This window comes from Leuciscus leuciscus, assembly GCF_965113295.1.
Source record: "Leuciscus leuciscus genome assembly, chromosome: 19".
Taxonomy (NCBI): Eukaryota; Metazoa; Chordata; class Actinopteri; order Cypriniformes; family Leuciscidae; genus Leuciscus; species Leuciscus leuciscus.
In genome coordinates, this window is record NC_138743.1 from 685,747 (window position 1) to 704,569 (window position 18,823).

General features: G+C 40.6%; 1 protein-coding gene and 2 long non-coding RNA genes across 5 annotated transcripts in view; all 3 read left to right on the forward strand.

Annotated features, from left to right (window-relative positions):
* entpd5b (ectonucleoside triphosphate diphosphohydrolase 5b) overlaps positions 1–18,823 on the forward strand; it is a 34,023-nt gene that overhangs the window by 2,827 nt on the left and 12,373 nt on the right. For all 3 annotated transcript variants that reach the window (XM_082147269.1, XM_082147271.1, XM_082147270.1), the window contains exons 3-8: positions 3,828–3,907; positions 7,300–7,443; positions 7,690–7,765; positions 9,013–9,048; positions 15,539–15,627; positions 16,302–16,381. In XM_082147269.1, the coding sequence (XP_082003395.1) occupies positions 3,828–3,907; positions 7,300–7,443; positions 7,690–7,765; positions 9,013–9,048; positions 15,539–15,627; positions 16,302–16,381 (505 nt within the window). The remainder of the gene's footprint in view (positions 1–3,827; positions 3,908–7,299; positions 7,444–7,689; positions 7,766–9,012; positions 9,049–15,538; positions 15,628–16,301; positions 16,382–18,823) is intronic.
* LOC309482139 lies at positions 5,393–7,156 on the forward strand. The gene is made up of 2 exons (XR_014200222.1): positions 5,393–6,068; positions 6,345–7,156. It is a non-coding gene; the product is annotated as an uncharacterized lncRNA (long non-coding RNA).
* On the forward strand, positions 12,269–13,155 carry LOC309482167. Its single transcript, XR_014200252.1, has 2 exons — positions 12,269–12,398; positions 12,441–13,155. It is a non-coding gene; the product is annotated as an uncharacterized lncRNA (long non-coding RNA).

Consider the following 18,823-nt stretch of genomic DNA (forward strand, 5'->3'; position numbering starts at 1 on the left):
ATATATATATATATATATATATATAAGATATAAATCAATATAATTAGTTGTAAATTAAATATTTTTAACACTAATACAAAAAGAAAAGAATAATGCATTGACTATATAATTGGCCTATATTAACGTTAACGTATAAACTGTCATTCAGACTGACTAGCCTATCTAACAACTGGAGAAGTTTTATGATGTAGGCCTTGTGTTTTATTAAAATGTATTATAATTTATATCTCTAGGATGCGCGCTTGTGCGTGGCGCGCCGGGTCATGTTGAGAGGGAAACGCGCGCGTCACATCGTTGTAAAAAAAAAGCATATTCATAAATAGTGTAAAAGACCGGTAAATAAAATACAACATTAACATTATAAACACTATTAATAACATAATATGCGTATTTTAACGAGAAACTGAAACTGTACAGAGCAGACGTTGGTTTCGGGCATCTCTCATTCGTCCAGTAGCCTATCCATATTTGCAATGTATTTGGATGCTAATTAATAATGTAAAGAAGGCTTCGTACTTCATTCGAGTCCCAATACTACACGTAAATCAGCATCTTCACAGCAAGGGAAATTAGTTTGGAATGTCAACAGACCAATTAAGCAGAATAACGTTTTATATGTTTGGTTGACTGTGTTTTATTTTAATAACGAACACAGGCTGCGACACCCGACATCACTTGTGTTGCTCAACAGGGGATTACTGTCGTTTAATACTCTCATTCGAAACAGTAACATTTATATGTCTATTTGTGTACTTTCAAAATGACTACAACATATCATGCCTTTGAAATTATTATATAAGAATAATTATTATTATAAATGATTAGGCTATTATATTCTTTCTGGCGCACACCAAAAATTAACCAAAATAGCCTACAGCCAATAGCCTTCTTGGCGCGCCTATATATTTTTGAAGGTCAACATTAGGATTAATCACAGCGTGCTTCATGTTAAAAAAAAAAAAAACCCGTGACTTGACTTTACAATCCGGAAAATAGCAAATTATTTCACGGACCCCCTGGCACTTGAGAACTCCTGGTCTACACAGAAGAAAGCCCCGTCTAGTCTATTCCCCGGTACGGGTTGTGTCGAGACATTCGTTAATCTGGTGGTTTGATGAGAAAAAGATTAAATGTAGTTGCAATAAATGCGTTAAGAATCCGCACAACGGGACTCTTATTCTGTGCAGAACTGACAAATCAGAGGAAATGGGCGTTTAATTCCCGCCTTTATTATATAATTCCCGTTTATTCATTTCTCTAACTGAGAACGAAAAACGAAAAATCCAGCTGAATTCTTGTTTTTCGTTTTTTGCAAAAAATGAAAAAACGAAAAAGGAACCGTTTTCAAAATGTTCTACTTTCAGTATTAATTCAAAAAACGACTGAACGAATGATACACGGATTATATGCATTAAAGGAAGATTTATAGTTATTAAATGAGTTTTGACTGTTTTCTCTTCGCAGAACTTCAGAAATAAACCTCATTTATTTGTGACCATCTAAGACACATTTCTCCAAAAATCAAAGTGTTTTATTATAATATCAGGTAAAGAAAATTAAGATTTATTAGGCGCATTAAGATTTTTGCATTGTACTAATTAAGCACTTTCCCCTTCTACATCTCATTACTGTAATGCAAAATAATCTATGATAATAATTTTTATATTAAATTGTAAAATACTCCCTCCCTGTTTTTATTGTAATGCAAATGTATTCAGATTTAAAATACAAAGACAATTACACTAATTAGAATCCAATGAAAAATATCATTATTTTTTCTTAAATAAAATTAAACTTTTTAGGTGCGTTAGATATTTGCATTGTGATAAGCACATTTTCTATTTAATGCATTGTAATGTTAAATGTATAATTATTTGTAATTTAAAGGGGTCATATAATGCCATTTTTGAACAAGCTAAGGCTATGTTCACACTTAGCGTCTTTTTTGACAAGAAAAAGTTGACAACGGCGTTTTTTTAGCAAAAAAAAACGCTGGCAGCGTTCGGTTACAAGTAGCAGCCGAGCGCGTCTTTTGTGGCTGGCGCATATACTGACGCGTCTTGACCATGCGTCAACATACGACGAAAAGGGTACCCCCATAACGTCCATATGTGACGATTCGGGTTATGGGTAGGTTTAGGTATGCGTTAGGGTACCGCTAGGAGGCGCTGCTGGTGCGCTTCTGTCTGCGTCTCATATTGACGTTAAAGGGGTACCCTTTTCGTCGTATGTTGACGCATGGTCAAGACGCGTCAGTATATGACGTTTTGGGGTGAGACCGGGCTGCTATAACAAGAGCTGCAACAGTAGCCTAGTGCTGTGTGATGCAAAAAATGTCGAGAAAGAGAAAGTTGGCTCTTGCGTTGGCTTTTGAAGTTACCGGGGAGGAGAATGTCGGTTCACAAAGACGTTTGTGGGTGCACGACAGACAGTTGTTCTTGTTGTTATGGAAACGACAGGTCTCGCTACTCGCTTGTCATTGGTCAGCTGTCAAAAAGGCGCTTGACGTAGGGCGTTGTTTTCAGAAAAGTTGAACTTTTTTCAACTTAAAAAGACGCTCTGAGCTGCAAAAAAAGACGCCGGCGGTGGCGTCTAAAAAAGCGCTCAGGACTTTTTTGAAAAAACGGTTTACTCCATAGGGTTATAATGTAGAACAGACGCTGGCAGTTTGAAAAAAGACGCTAAGTGTGAACATAGCCTAATATGATTCTTTAGAGTCTAAATTAAAAGTTTGTAATATACTTTAATTAAAAATTCTCATTAGTATTGTAAGAAAACACTCATTTTACCTGTTCATTATAAACGTGGGATTATGAATTATATTGAGAATGTCGTACATAGAAAACATGCCGTTATGTACCCTGAGTGTAAACAGCCGCATTCATCGTGAAGCGTGCAAGCGATTTGCAGAGATTAATATAAAGATTAATTTAAAGGTTAATAAAACGTTACACTCACTTCAGTTCTTCTGGAGGTGCAGCAGAAACACGAATAGTTTTTCAGGAGCAGCTTCTTAGCAAAACCAGCTTTACTGACCCTCGTTTATAAAGCAGTCTGGTGTGTGAAATGATTTGCGCAAACATGAAAGCATTGACGTTGATCGTGGGGAATATTCCCTTTGAAAACAAAACTCGGCCACTGCGTCTTCAGCGGTTCGGATTTAGGAACATCAAAAAGACTGTTCGTTATTACACCCAAGAACAGAACACCACACTCGCTTAGACGCCATTCTGCTCATAGACAGTTCTCCAGTCCAGCGTATCAACAATGACGCGCCGGTCCGCGCGGACTATGATTGACAGCTCAGCTCCCTCACGAGCGGGGGCGGGTCTGTGTTGAAACGCTGCTGTCAATCAACAATCGTGGGAGGGGCGTCGATTTTGTGACGTCACAAAATTGAACGGCTTGATTAGAGACGGGAAAACATATAAGAAGATTTAAAAAAAACACTGGATGGATTTTTATCATTTTATGATGGTTGTGTACAGGCACTGCCAACACACATTTCAGTACAATCAACTTGTAAAAGTGCATGTACCATTATATGACCCCTTTAAATGGTAAAATATTGATTCTGTTTTATTGTACAGCAAATTTGTGCTGATTTAAAAAAATGACTAATTAGAATCCAATTTAAAAAAAAATTAGTTAAAAGGTGCTTTAAGATTTTTGCATTGTGATAATTATTAAGCACATTGTCTCTCTACATCTCATTACTGTAATGCAAAATAATTGGATTCTAATGATTTAAACATGAGGAATATTTGTTTTGTAAAGTAAAGTATGTATTGTTGATGTCTGAATGTATGTGTGTGTTGTGGACTCAGAGGGATTGCCCGTGTTGGATAACGAGATGTTCCAGTCGATGAAGCCCGGTCTGTCTGCGTATGCCGACGTTCCTGAGATTGTGAGTCACTGATGGCTATGATTGGTTGTGGCTGTCATCATGTGTTTGAGGAGCAGTGTTGGGGAAAGTTACATTTAAAAGTAATGCATTACAATAATGCGTTACTCCCCAAAAAAGTAACTAATTGTGTTAGTTTTGATGAAAAGTAATGCTTACATTACTTTTGCGTTACTTGTTCTCACTTGGGCTGGGCATACTTGTTTTTTTTAAAAAACAACAAAAAAAGTGTTATGTTTGGCAAATGTTAAGGCCCTTTTACACCAAAAGTGTAGAGTACAGTAGAGGTAGAGTAGAGGTAGAGTAGGGTAGAGTAGGGTAGAGTAGGGTAGAGTAGGGTAGAGGTAGAGTAGAGGTAGAGTAGAGGTAGAGTAGAGGTAGAGTAGAGGTAGAGTAGAGGTAGAGTAGAGGTAGAGTAGAGGTAGAGTAGAGGTAGAGTACAGTAGAGGTAGAGGTAGAGTACAGTAGAGGTACACTAGCGGTAGAGTAGAGTAGAGGTAGAGTAGAGGTAGAGTAGAGGTAGAGTAGAGGTAGAGTAGAGGTAGAGTAGAGGTAGAGTAGAGGTAGAGTAGAGGTAGAGTAGAGGTAGAGTAGAGGTAGAGTAGAGTAGAGGTAGAGTAGAGGTAGAGTAGAGGTAGAGTAGAGGTAGAGTAGAGGTAGAGTAGAGTAGAGTAGAGGTAGAGTAGAGTAGAGGTAGAGTAGAGTAGAGGTAGAGTAGAGTAGAGGTAGAGTAGAGTAGAGGTAGAGTAGAGGTAGAGGTACAGTAGAGTAGAGGTAGAGTAGAGGTGGAGGGGAGGAGAGGAGAGGAGAGAGTAGGGTAGGGTAGAGGTAGAGTACGGTAGAGTAGAGTAGAGTAGAGTAGAGTAGAGTAGAGTAGAGTAGGGTAGAGTAGGGTAGAGGTGGAGGAGAGGAGAGGAGAGGAGAGAGTAGGGTAGAGTAGAGGTAGAGTACGGTAGAGTAGAGGTAGAGTAGAGGTAGAGTAGAGGTAGGGTAGAGGTAGAAGTAGAGGTAGAAGTAGAGGTAGAGGTAGAGTAGAGGTGGAGGGGAGGGGAAAGGAGAGAGTAGGGTAGAGTAGAGTAGAGTATAGTAGAGGTAGAGTACAGAAGTGTACAGTAGAGGTAGAGTACAGAAGTGTACAGTAGAGGTAGAGTACAGAAGTGTACAGTAGAGGTAGAGTACAGTAGAGGTAGAGTACAGAAGTGTACAGTAGAGGTAGAGTATAGTAGAGGAAGAGTACAGTAGTGGCAGAGTACAGTAGAGTACAGTATAGGTAGAGTATAGTAGAGGTAGAGTACAGTAGAGGTGTAGTACAGTAGTGTACAGTAGAGGTAGAGTACAGTAGTGGCAGAGTACAGTAGAGTACAGTATAGGTAGAGTATAGTAGAGGTAGAGTACAGTAGAGGTGTAGTACAGTAGTGTACAGTAGAGGTAGAGTACAGTAGTGTACAGTAGAGGTAGAGTACAGTAGTGACAGAGTACAGTAGAGTACAGTATAGGTAGAGTACAGTAGTGGCAGAGTACAGCAGTGTACAGTAGAGGTAGAGTACAGTAGTGGCAGAGTACAGTAGAGGTAGAGTACAGTAGTGGCAGAGTACAGTAGAGTACAGTATAGGTAGAGTACAGTAGTGGCAGAGTACAGCAGTGTACAGTAGAGGTAGAGTACAGTAGCGTACAGTAGAGGTAGAGCACAGTAGTGTACAGTAGAGGTAGAGTACAGTAGTGTACAGTAGAGGTAGAGTACAGTAGTGTACAGTAGAGGTAGAGTACAGTAGAGGTAGAGTACTGTAGTGTACAGTAGAGGTAGAGTACAGTAGTGGCAGAGTACAGTAGCGTACAGTAGAGGTAGAGCACAGTAGTGTACAGTAGAGGTAGAGCACAGTAGTGTACAGTAGATGTAGAGTACAGTAGTGTACAGTAGAGGTAGAGTACAGTAGAGGTAGAGTACTGTAGTGTACAGTAGAGGTAGAGTACAGTAGTGGCAGAGTACAGTAGAGTACAGTATAGGTAGAGTATAGTAGAGGTAGAGTACAGTAGAGGTGTAGTACAATAGTGTACAGTAGAGGTAGAGTACAGTAGAGTACAGTAGAGGTAGAGTACAGTAGTGTACAGTAGAGGTAGAGTACAGTAGAGGACAGTACAGTAGAGGACAGTACAATAGAGGACAGTACAGTAGAGTACAGTAGAGTACAGTAGAGGTGTAGTACAGTAGTGTACAGTAGAGGTAGAGTACAGCAGTGTACAGTAGAGTACAGTAGAGTACAGTAGAGGTAGAGTACAGTAGTGTACAGTAGAGTACAGTAGTGTACAGTAGAGGACAGTACAGTAGAGGACAGTACAGTAGAGGACAGTACAGTAGAGTACAGTAGAGATAGAGTACAGTAGAGATAGAGTACAGTAGAGTACAGTAGAGGTAGAGTACAGTGGTGGCAGAGTACAGTAGAGTATAGTAAAGGTAGAGTACAGTAGTGTACAGTAGAGGCTCAAACAAACCTTTCAGCTGCTGTTATTCTGGATTAAAGAGCAATAGGAGACAGGAGAAGGAAGTTCAACACTCTTATTTCTAAATCTAATCTAAAGTCATTTTTGCTTATTAGTATGGTTGAATTAGATCACTGAAGGTCAGCAGCAAAGACACTGGTTAATAAAGTTAGATTAAATACATAAAGTATATGTGTGTAATTTAATATTGTTAATTATAAAAGTTTTGCCTAAAATTCTGAGATTGCATTTGACTGTTTTTATTCATTTTGAGGAATACTGAACGTGTTCGTGCAAGTGAGACGAGTTAATGCATGTTCATATTTAGTCTAGAACTAAAATAACCATCATGTTTACACACACACACACACACACACACACACACACTCTCACACACACACACACACAAACACACACACACACACTCTCACACACACACACTCACACTCATCACACTCACACACACACACACACACACACACACACACACACACACACACACACACACACACACACACACACACACACACACACACACACACACACACACACTCTCTCTCTCTCTCTCTCTCTCTCTCTCTCTCTCACACACACACACACACTCACACTCACACACACACTCACACTCATCACACACACACACACACACACACACACACACACACACACACACACACACACACACACACACACACACACACACACACTCTCTCTCTCACACACACACACACACACACACACACACACACACACACACACACACACACACACACACACAAATGGGGACAAAAGAGCTGTCAGTCAATAAATGTGAAAAAGTAACTAGTGTTACTTACTTGTAAATGTAATCTGATTATGTAACTGGAGTTATGTGTGCTGCGTTCCCGAACCCTGTTGAGTGCGACGCTTGTCCTCAGGCGGGACTGACGGTCGCGCAGCTCCTGCGAGTGGCCAAGAGGACGGTTCCTGCGCTGGAGTGGAAGAGGACGCCGGTGATGTTCAGAGCCACAGCTGGACTGAGACTGATGCCGGCCCAGAAAGCCCACGCGCTCCTGGAGCAGGTACACAACACACACAACGCACACACATAACACACACAGAACACACAGAGTGTGTTATGTTTTTTTTTAGGTGCATTAGATTTTTATTAAGCACATTTTCTGTTTAATGCAAAAATCATGTATAATAATTTATAATTTAAATAGTTTATATATTGGTTCTATTTCATTGTACTGCAATTATTACCGATTTTAATACTAATTTGAGTCCAATAAAAACACTCATCTGTCCTGTGTGTTTGTCTCCAGGTCCAAGCCGTCTTCGACGAGTCTCCGTTTTACGTTCCTGACGACAGTGTCAGTATCATGAACGGGACGAATGAAGGTGTGTCCTCAAACAACAACATGCACAACTTTAGAGATATCCCAGACTGCAACATAGTGTCGGCCTCATCCGGGCCTCATCCGGGCCTCATCCGGGCCTCATCCAGGCCTCATCCGGGCCTCATCCGGGCCTCATCCGGGCCTCAACTGCAACATAGTGTCGGCCACACCCGGGCCACATCAGGGTCTCATCCGGGCAATATCCGGGCCACAGCCGGGCTGGAATCTGTGTGTGCTAGATGTGGGCCGGATCTGGGCCTCATCCGGGCCGTGTGGAATCTTGTGGGCCGGATCTGGGCCGACACTATGTTGCCTGATTAATTTGTAAGACACTGTCAAGATCACGTCCAGCTTTTATTTCACCACAGAACAATAAAGGAACATTAGCCCAGATAACAGGGAACGTTCTCTGGTTATGAAAGTTATGAGCAAACGTTCTTCCAGGAACATTAATAGAACGTTCATTCAAAGTTATCTGGTCTGTAATAATGTTCACCAAACGTTAGCACACAAAAAAAATGTGTGCTGACTTAAAATTATACTTATTAGAATCCAATGAAAAATTATATATTTTTTCATAAATAATACATTTTACTGGAGTATTTCGTTTTTTGCATTGGGATAATTAATTATGCTAATTTTCTCTGTACATCTCATTACTATAATTCAAATATAGTCAAATTTATAAATTTGCATTGACTGTATTGCAAATTTATGCTGATATAAAAAAAATGTATGACTAATTAGAATCAATGCATTTTTTTTCCCATAAAATGACTTTTTTAGGTGCATTAGATTTTTGCATTGTGATAATTGTTTGGCACATTTTCTATTTAATGCAAAAATGATGTTTAAAGTATAATTATTTGCAATTTAAATAGTTGGTTAGGGTTAGGGTTGACATGAGTCTCATGTAATCCATCAATCAGCGTTTCAGCCGTCAAGAGAACAGTGATGTCACGTAACGTCACATTTACCTCAGAACACAAACTCTACAGAAGAATAACTCTAGAGACGAGCTTCTGACACACACATGCACTAGATCACATGGTCATTATATGCTACTAGATCTGTTTTGATGTATGTTTGAATTTTATGACAGACACCATTTAAATAAATATATGTATTTATAAAGTTAGTTTTATAACTTCCTTGTCTGTAATTTAAGTGAAGAAACAATATAAGAAATGCAGTAGAGAATAAATGAGTGAGTTGTGTTTTATAAAGGAGAGTTTGTGTTGTTCTCAGGGATTCTGGCCTGGATCACAGTCAACTTTCTGACCGGTGAGTCTGAATAGAAGCTTATGAATCTCATGTCAACATTAAATGCTGTTTTACGTCAATGAACAATTGTTTTTTATTACAATAACCTGACTATCATTCACTGAAAGTCAAACTCTGTTTTTGATAACAGACATTTTTATTCAGAGATGTATTTAAGCAGAGTATCACCTGACTGTGTCTTAACCAGAGCCTTTCTTTTGTCGCACTTGAACCACGAATACACTTTTTTTTTTTATGGATTCGAGGAGTTTTGTGGTTGAAATTAAAAAAAGTAATAAATTATGGAGTCAATATAGGGCCATATATATCTGCAAAATAAAACAATGTTTTGCAAAAAAAAAAAATGTTTTGCAAAAAAAAAAAAGTTTTGCAAAAAAAAAATATGTTTTGCAAATAAAAATAGAGTATTGAGAAATTTTTTTGCTTTTTTGCAAGCAAAAAAATAATAATTGCAAAAGAAAAGTTAACCACTGAGAGAAAAAAAAAAGTTTAGCAAAGTAAAACTTCAGCAGCATTGACTTTGCAACACATATTTCCCTTTGCGCCGCTCCTTTAAATCCGCGTTTCAGTCATCCGTGCCTCTGCGGCGCAAGCTTTCCTTTGCGCTTCATTTTTCTTTGCGCCTCGCTTTGTGTCCCTGATTTGACGTGGGGGGAGGGGTCAAGAGGTTGGGGTGTGTACAAGAGACGAAGGCGCGTCCCTCTCGGAACGTCATCAGCGCGAGCCCCAGACTTTTTTTTATTGACATATTTATAGAACATTAACAAAAAAGGCATTCGTAACTTCAGATTTTACAAACAAACCTGAGCGTACATACAGATATTACATCACAATATACATATTCTCATCAGCAGGCAAATAGAGCCCCAGACTATTATTGTCAATAATACATACCTGTGATCCATCACCCGTGCTGCGTTCCAGTCCAAAATAGTCATGCTCTTCACTCGCTAACTTCCCTTCATCTCGTTCACTCGGATGTACGTCATTGCGAGTGCCCACTACTGGCGGAAACTGCAATGGGCTGAAATGGAACGTCCTAAGCCCTTGATCACTTGGAATCAGCTGTGGAGTTGATTTATTATTTAATTTTTTTCCCTTTAATAATTTGTTTAATGCAGTATCCAAATGTTTATAGGTGTGTTTGGGTTGTTTTAAATTTAAAACATTATAATTAATATATCATAGAGTTGTCTGTGTGGTGGTCAGAGCCGCCTTAACCTAATGTTAGGCCCCGGGGCTGAGAGGTTTTGTAGGCCCCCCATCCCCTCAATTTAAAGAGTCTCATTTTAAAAAAGTGTAATAGCCTATCTAGGTAATCTACATCACAAAATGCATTAGTTTCTTTTGAGACCTACAACAGTGATTTTTTTAAATATTGTTTTTCATTTTAATATTGTTATTAACATATCACTGAGCACATAAACACAAGACACTTTATTTAACAACCACACACAGCAACTAAATTTCAACTTTATGCAAATGAGAAGCGATTTTCGCGAGCGACGACCAATAGGAAAGAAGCCTTTCAGTGGAGCTCAGCTCCCGTCACCTTCTCGAGTGCAGTGCAGGCAAGACAGAGGAGTTCGAGGGCGATTTCACTGTTTTATATGATTTACTGTAACTAACCACAAACATGGATATAATAAATTTATGCATGGAAAAGAAACTGTCGACAGTCTCAGTGAGTTTAATTCATACATTTATAGTTCGAGTGTTGTAGTTTTATGATGCAAGTTTAGCACTGCTGCAGTTCATTTTACAGTGCATTATGTTGACTATAGGGACAAGAAAATGTATTAGCCTATTTGTCAAATTCGGATGACGTTTTAGTAATTGATGACAGTATGAGTGAGTTTAATTTGTAGATTGATCGATCGTTAATCTAGTAAATGATTTAATCCCTGAACACTGCTGTGTGTAATATAAAAACACTCTCCCAACAGCATACTGTTTCTTTTGAGCCTAATTCCTAGTCAAATTAAAATGATATGGTGGTGATTAGACGAGATATGTGGTGACGTCACAATCGTACTGCATTGTGGGACATATAGGTGCCTGAAGTGTACATTTGAAGCAGACTCGCTCCCTCGGTCAAAATCGAGGGAACGAGGGTCTGTCCATATAAACTTCCCTCGTCCACTTCACGAAGTGGAACGCACTTCAAATGGCGGCAGGGATTCCCCCAAGGGGAAGTGCTTAGGGAAGTAGGGATGGGGAAATGAAGCCTCATGAATCACTGAGGCTTTCCCCTGACTGTTCCGGGAAAAGATTCAAAGCTTCGAGAGTGTCGAGAACAGCGCTGAGAACAGCGCCATCTGGCGCTTATTTAAAATAAAGCAGCCAGAAGCCTGTGCTAGAAGCTCTGGCAGATGAAGCAACCACAACACACTCAATAGTTTCAATGTGCACAAATAAAAGCCTTACATGTTTGTGTTTGATTGGTTCATTAAAAAAAAAAAAAATCATTTTCCCATTAAAGTGTGACAATAAAATATAATAGCTTATATGATTCAATAAAATTTAACGTAGGTCTACTCTCTCTCTCTCTCTCTCTCTCTCTCTCTCTCTCTCTCTCTCTCTCTCTCTCTCTCTCTCTCTCTCTCTCTTTCTACACACACACACACACACACACACACACACACACACACACACACACACACACACACAATGAATAAGGACATTGTCTGATAGGATCATCTGTTATTAAATGTCAATATCAATAATTGTAAATATCAACCAGACTGAGGCAACAATGACTCGTTAAATACGATCTGAAGTTCGAGCCTTCTGACACCCGAAGCGAAACACGCACGTGACTGGACAGAAAGTGAGGCTTCGTTTGTCATCGATCACGTGACTCTAGTAAACCAATACACGCCTCGATACGGGGCTTCACTAGAAATTGTGTCGCTTATGTGATACGCGCATCGAAGCTTCAGTGTCATATGTAACATCACTATAGGGAAGTTCGCAAGTGCGTGTCTAAAAGTGGACTGGAACGCAGCACAGCATGTCTCTGCTCCGCCATTTCGATCGATCCACTCGGTCTGGGGCTCGCGCTGATGACGTTCCGTATGAGGCGCCGGACTGGACAAAAGAGAAGCGAACTGCGCGAGCGAGCGACAATGCTCGAGAGAGACCGAAAGTGCGCGAGAGAGACCGAGTGTGTCTGCGCGCGCGAGCGAAAGTGCGCGAGAGAGACCGAGTGTGTCTGCGCGCGCGAGCGAAAGTGCGCGAGAGAGACCGAGTGTGTCTGCGCGCGCGAGCGAAAGTGCGCGAGAGAGACCGAGTAGTGTCTGCGCGCTAGAGAGACCGAGTAGTGTCTGCGCGCGAGAGAGACCGAGTGTGTCTGCGCGCGCGAGCGAAAGTGCGCGAGAGAGACCGAGTAGTGTCTGCGCGCGAGAGAGACCGAGTGTGTCCGAGCATTAGTTTAGTAGGCTAATTGGTACAAAGTAATATATAATTATTATATAAGAGGCATGGACGTTAGATTAATGGACAGCAATAATCAGTAGGCTGCCTACTACACACGTCTTGCTTTGAACTATTTAATAAATATAAATTATTCGAGCAAAAACTTTCATATACGATTTAATAAGATTGAATTCAGGCAGTAATAGTAAGATTTCATAACCTATATAGTTAATGAACACTGTACCACAACCAGGTTTTACGTTTCTTAAGCGTCAAATAACAATGACTGGATGTTATTCACCGAGATCGAGATCAGTACCACGAGAGCTGTGGAGAGGATAATGGCATCTAGATGGTATATCTGCAAAGACTCCCTTTGATAAGAATGCAGCAAAACATCTAATTGGTCTGATATGTAGCTACAGGAAATAAAGTGTTTTTTTCTTTCTTTTTCTGAGATGTTATCATCTTTAACAAAATGTTTGACATTATTTGACAAGCATACACACATGCACACAAAATACACCAGTGTACATAAACACTATGATTATGATCAGTTAAGTTTGAATTGTATTTTTTAATAAAATATTCGTTAAACTTTCTATTTAGCGTAATGAAATACATTTGCTTTATCAGACTTAAGATAGCAGTGTCAATTTACTGTTAAAAATAAAATGATTTCAGCCGAAATTACCTGTGTTGTTCTATTTTTTTATATTGGCCCATTTTACCTGAAACTTAGTGCCTTTGCTCACGTACTGTATCACCTGTTGATATTCTAACTCATAATTTACTTTTTCGTGCTTAAATACATATGTTTAAGAGACCAATGCTAATTTATAATAATATCATTATGTCATGCAGGGCTTATTTGATATTATTTAAATAATAATAGGTCATATTAATTGCAATAATAATAATTATAACAGAAGATACTATCTCTAGTCTTTCCTAATATTAATTATAAATACAATGCATATAAAAAATAATTACAATATAAAATAATATTTTTTTTTCGAGCAAAATAGTAATGTTTCTCTGAGTCACATGGCTAAAGAATGACAAATTCAGTGCTGCAAATTGTAGAAAAAATATTCCCTTGTAGTAGGCTACTTGGGACAGACAAAAAAGTTTTTCCATCTTCTATCTGATTCAAATCACAGTCTGCATAGTCTCTGTTCTCTTTCTGGGTATCCATGAGTTTATGTCGTCCGTTCTCCATTTCCAAGTCTTTATCCAAGTCATGGTCACTGAATCGATATTTTGAAAGAAGTTGTCTCTTTTAATTGTGTAATTTATCAGTAATTTGCCAGTTTTGTGGTTCTATTTAGGGACGGGTAACACTGGGGTTTGGTTTATTGAATAATAATATGAATTGAAGACAACAGTCTGTTAAGAGAGAAAGAAAGTATAAGCTACATCCTGCTAATTCAGTGGTAATAATTTAATTCTTGTTTTTATTTTATATTATATTACACTCGGTCTCTCTCGCGCGCAGACACACTCGGTCTCTCTCGCGCGCAGACACTACTCGGTCTCTCTCGCGCACTTTCGCTCGCGCGCGCAGACACACTCGGTCTCTCTCGCGCACTTTCGGTCTCTCTCGAGCATTGTCGCTCGCTCGCGCAGTTCGCTTCTCTTTTGTCCAGTCCGGCGCCTCATAGTTCCGAGAGGGACGCGCCTTCGTCCCTTGTACACACCCCAACCTCTTGACCCCTCCCCCCACGTCAAATCAGGGACACAAAGCGAGGCGCAAAGAAAAATGATGCGCAAAGGAAAGCTTGCGCCGCAGAGGCACGGATGACTGAAACGCGGATTTAAAGGAGCGGCGCAAAGGGAAATATGTGTTGCAAAGTCAATGCTGCTGAAGTTTTACTTTGCTAAACTTTATTTTTTCTCTCAGTGGTTAACTTTTCTTTTGCAAATTTTTATTTTTTTGCAAAAAAGCAAGAAAAATTCTCAATACTCTATTTTTATTTGCAAAACATATTTTTTTTTTGCAAAACATATTTTTTTTTTTGCAAAACATATTTTTTGTTTGCAAAACATTGTTTTATTTTGCAGATATATATGGCCCTATATTGACTCCATAGTAAATCCTGCCCTCGCGGGTCAATTTGACCCTGTAGGAATGAATGGAGTGTGAGGAACGCTTCAGTTCACATAGAAAAAATGCTCAAAATTCAATCTAAAAATTCTAAAACTTTACCAAGAAATGATTTAATAATGTGTACATGTGTATCTGAACGCACACTGAAGGGAACTGACTTTAGGACCCAGAGGAACAGCTCGTTTACTCCATATAGAGATATAAGCCCATCTAGAGTCAGGAAATATCATCTTATATTAATATTTCTCCACAAGAGGTCAAAGACACTCATTGTCAGATATTTAGAGCTGAAATAAAAGGGTTATGCATTAAATTGTGTTATTTTGAATTGAAGTTGAAAGAATGTGCTTACATTACTATTTATTTATTATTTATTGATCAAATCTAGTCATTTAAAGTTAAATAAAAGAAAAAATAACAAAAAATCTGCACAACATTTTTTGGCATTAAAAATAGAAAAAATATTATCAAAATGAAATAAAATAAGCGGTCCCACTTTATATTAAGTGGCTTTAAGTACTAATGACTTACATCGGAAAATAAATCCAGTGTACTTATGGTGTTGATGTTGTATTGTAAAACCCTTTTGCTGCTGTTGAGGAGTGATACGGGTCAGCTGGGATTACAGTGATTAATTACAGCTGGTATTACATGCAGGTATTTTTAAAATATAAGTACAATGTAAAAACATGTTTGTACACAATAGGTCCACTGTATCAAATTATTAATTTCAATGTAAGTACATAGTACTTAAAGCCACTCAATATAAAGGGGGACCAAATAAGCTTTCAGGACAAAAAAAGAAAATAATATTATGTATAATTTCAGGGCTTCGGGTCATTTTAACCCCGATGAGGGTTCAACGTATTATACAGCTTTTTATTAACCATGTGACTTTATAAAGTGCCTCAGTTGCGTTACAGACGAGATCTGCATGTGTGAGTGTTTGCGCTGGTGTTTCAGGCCGGCTCGAGCGCGGCTCGCAGAAGACGGTGGGAATCCTCGACCTGGGCGGCGGATCCACGCAAATCACATTCCTCCCGAGGTCAAAGGTCAGCCACTGCTCGTGTGACCCGTTAATGACCTCATGTATCTTTATAAAAGGTCACAATGTTGTTTCAGAGGAACTATAATGTGGATAACACTGAATAAATATCTTCTCGTCAGGTTAGACACTGATAATCACTCAAACCCCTTCATCTAAACCTCAGGCTCTCACATTCGCCATGTTTGTAGTTTTTAACACTTTTTATCCGTGTTTGTAGTTCTAATCGATTAGTTGACCATCATTATACTTTGATTTGGGACACATTAAGTCTAATTTCCAAAACGGTTTAGGACGGATAGTCTGAGGATTGAGATTCTGTGTGACCATGAACAATAAAAAAGATGATTAAATATTGTAACAAAAAAATATGTTGTTCATTGATAGTTCATGTTAGTTAATGCAAAACATCGACAAATGAGACTTTATTGTGAAGTGTTACCAGAAAAATATTGTAGTTTTAGATTGAACTAATATATCACAGATCATTTTGTACTGTAATACAGAGAGAATCACTACAGTAATAAGAAGCATCTGCAGCATCACAGTAATCAGATGTTTTACTGTATGTACTATTATAGTATTTATTGATGTTTTGAATGAGCTTTTGTTTGTGTGATTGGGACAAACTCTTCTGTTTATATTTGCGTTTTCTGCCTCCTCCTGATTGGTTCGTCACAGAAGACTGTTGAAAGCGCGCCGACTGATTACATCAGCAGATTCCACATGTTCAACTCCACGTATGAGCTCTACACACACAGGTACACACACACACACACACACACACACACACACACACACACACACACACACACACACACACACACACACAGGTACACACACACACACACACACACACGCACTCGCACTCACACTCACACACACACACACACACACACACACACACACACACACACACACACACACACACACACACACACACATACTCACACACACACACACACACACACACACACACACACACTCACTCACACACACACTCACACACACACACACACGCACACACACACACACGCACACACACTTTCTCTTCTTATGCAGTCCATCGATTTCGAAGATGACGTCACTTCTAGGATGCGTTGTTAGAATGTTGAGGCAGCCGCTGCTGTCGGCGGTGCCATTGAAGGTGGCTGTGAAGCCCAATCCGGGAGCCACATGTCCTGCCGCAGTCGGGACATGTGAGTGCTGAATCTGAGGATGAGTGTGGGTGTGGGTGTGGCTGGACTCGTTGGTGTCTGCGCTGACGCAACACAGTTCTGTGTTGGGCGCGCTGTGATTCGATCTGTTGGGCCCCCAGACCACATGCAGAGCTCCATGCCTGGCGGTTGGCAGCTGTTGTTTCCAGGACTCCAGGATTGATGCCGCAGCTTTTCAGGGTCGACTTGAGGTGGTCCTTGTAGCGACGCTTCTGACCCCCAGGTCTCCTGTTGGCTGCGTATATCTGCCCATAGAGGACCTGCCGGGGTAGGCGGTGGGAGGGCATGCGGATAACATGTCCAACCCATCGCAGTTGCCGCCTAGCAAGGGTTGCCTCCATGCTGCTGGAGTTGGTGCGCAGTAGGATGTCCGTGTGGGGGATTTTGTCTTTCCATGTGACACCTAGTATGCGCTGGAGGCATCTGATGTGAAAGCCCTCGAGACACCGAATATGCCTGCGGTATGGAGTCCAAGCTTCTGCACCAAACAGCAGGGTGGATACGCAGACTGCCTGGTAGACAGCCGCTTTGGTGGAGGTACGGAGATCTTTATTAACAAAGACTCGAGATCGAAGTCTACCAAAGGCAGAGGAGGCGAGGTTTATGCGTGCCTGGATCTCGTTGTCTATGACGCAGGTGGGTGTTAGGATACTTCCGAGGTAACAGAAGTGCTGAACAACCTTTACTGGTGTGCCATGGATATAGAATTCAGGAGGTGTAAGGGTGGGGACCGTGGTCTGTGCAATGATCTCAGTCTTTTTGATGTTGACTTGTAGGCCACAAGCTTGATAGACTGCGCATACAACATCCAGTGTGTGCTGCATTGCAGTAGGGCTGTGGGCTACGAGGGCACAGTCATCAGCGTATTGCAGTTCGTGAATTGTGGTTGTGGTGGTCTTGGTGATGGCTTGCAGGCGGCGGAGGTTAAAGAGGTTCCCGTCCAGACGAAACTGTAGGCAAACACCATCGTCGGGGCTGAGGGAATTGCGGGAGAGGAGGGTGACTGCTGCCAGGAAGAGATTGAAGATCACTGGAGCCAGTACACACCCCTGTTTCACTCCTACCTGCACAGGAAAGGAGGGGGATCGAGATGTACCCACAATCACACGAGCCTGCATGCCATCATGAAACTGTTGTAGGATTTCCAGAAACCTTGGTGGCACCCCAAACTTCTCCAGAATGACCCAAAGGACTTGGCGGTCAATGGTGTCAAAAGCCTTTGCCAGGTCGATGAAGGCAATGAACAGGTCTTTGTTCTGTTCTCTAGCCTTCTCCTGCAATTGGCGTAGTACAAAGATCATGTCGGAGGTGGATCGATCCTTCCTGAAGCCACCCTGTGACTCAGGAAGGATCCTCTCTGTGATGTGCTTGGTAAGACGAAACAGCATGACCCTTGTTAATACTTTCCCTGCCACAGAGAGCAGAGATATGCCACGACTGTTTCCACAGATGGACTTGTCACCCTTTTTCTTGTGGATGGTAACAATGTGTGAGTCTTTCCAGCCTTGTGGAACAGTTTTTTGTGCCCATATTATCTGGATAAGTTGGTGGAGATTCTTGGTGAGCAGATACCCGCCTTTCTTTAGAGCCTCTGCAGGGATTCCATCAGGAGCAGTAGACTTATTGTCCTTGAGGCTTCGTACTGCTGCCAGGACTTCTGAGAACCTGGGAGGGTCATCAAGCTCATGCACAGGTGGAAGCTTTGGGAGGCGCTGCAGGACAGTGGGGTCAGTCGGATTGTTTTGGTTAAGGAGGGTGTTAAAATGTTCAGCCCAACGCTCAAGAATTTCTTGTTTGTCCTTGTGCAGAATTGTGCCGTCTGTAGATCTGATAGGGGTGATTCTGCGTTTTTGGGGTCCATATAGTGATTTTATTGCGTCGTAAAAAGCTTGAGAGTTGTTGGTGTCCGCATAACCTTGGATTTCATGGGCTTTCCTAAGCCACCAGTCATTCTCCATTATGCGAAGCCGTCGTTGCACCTCAGCA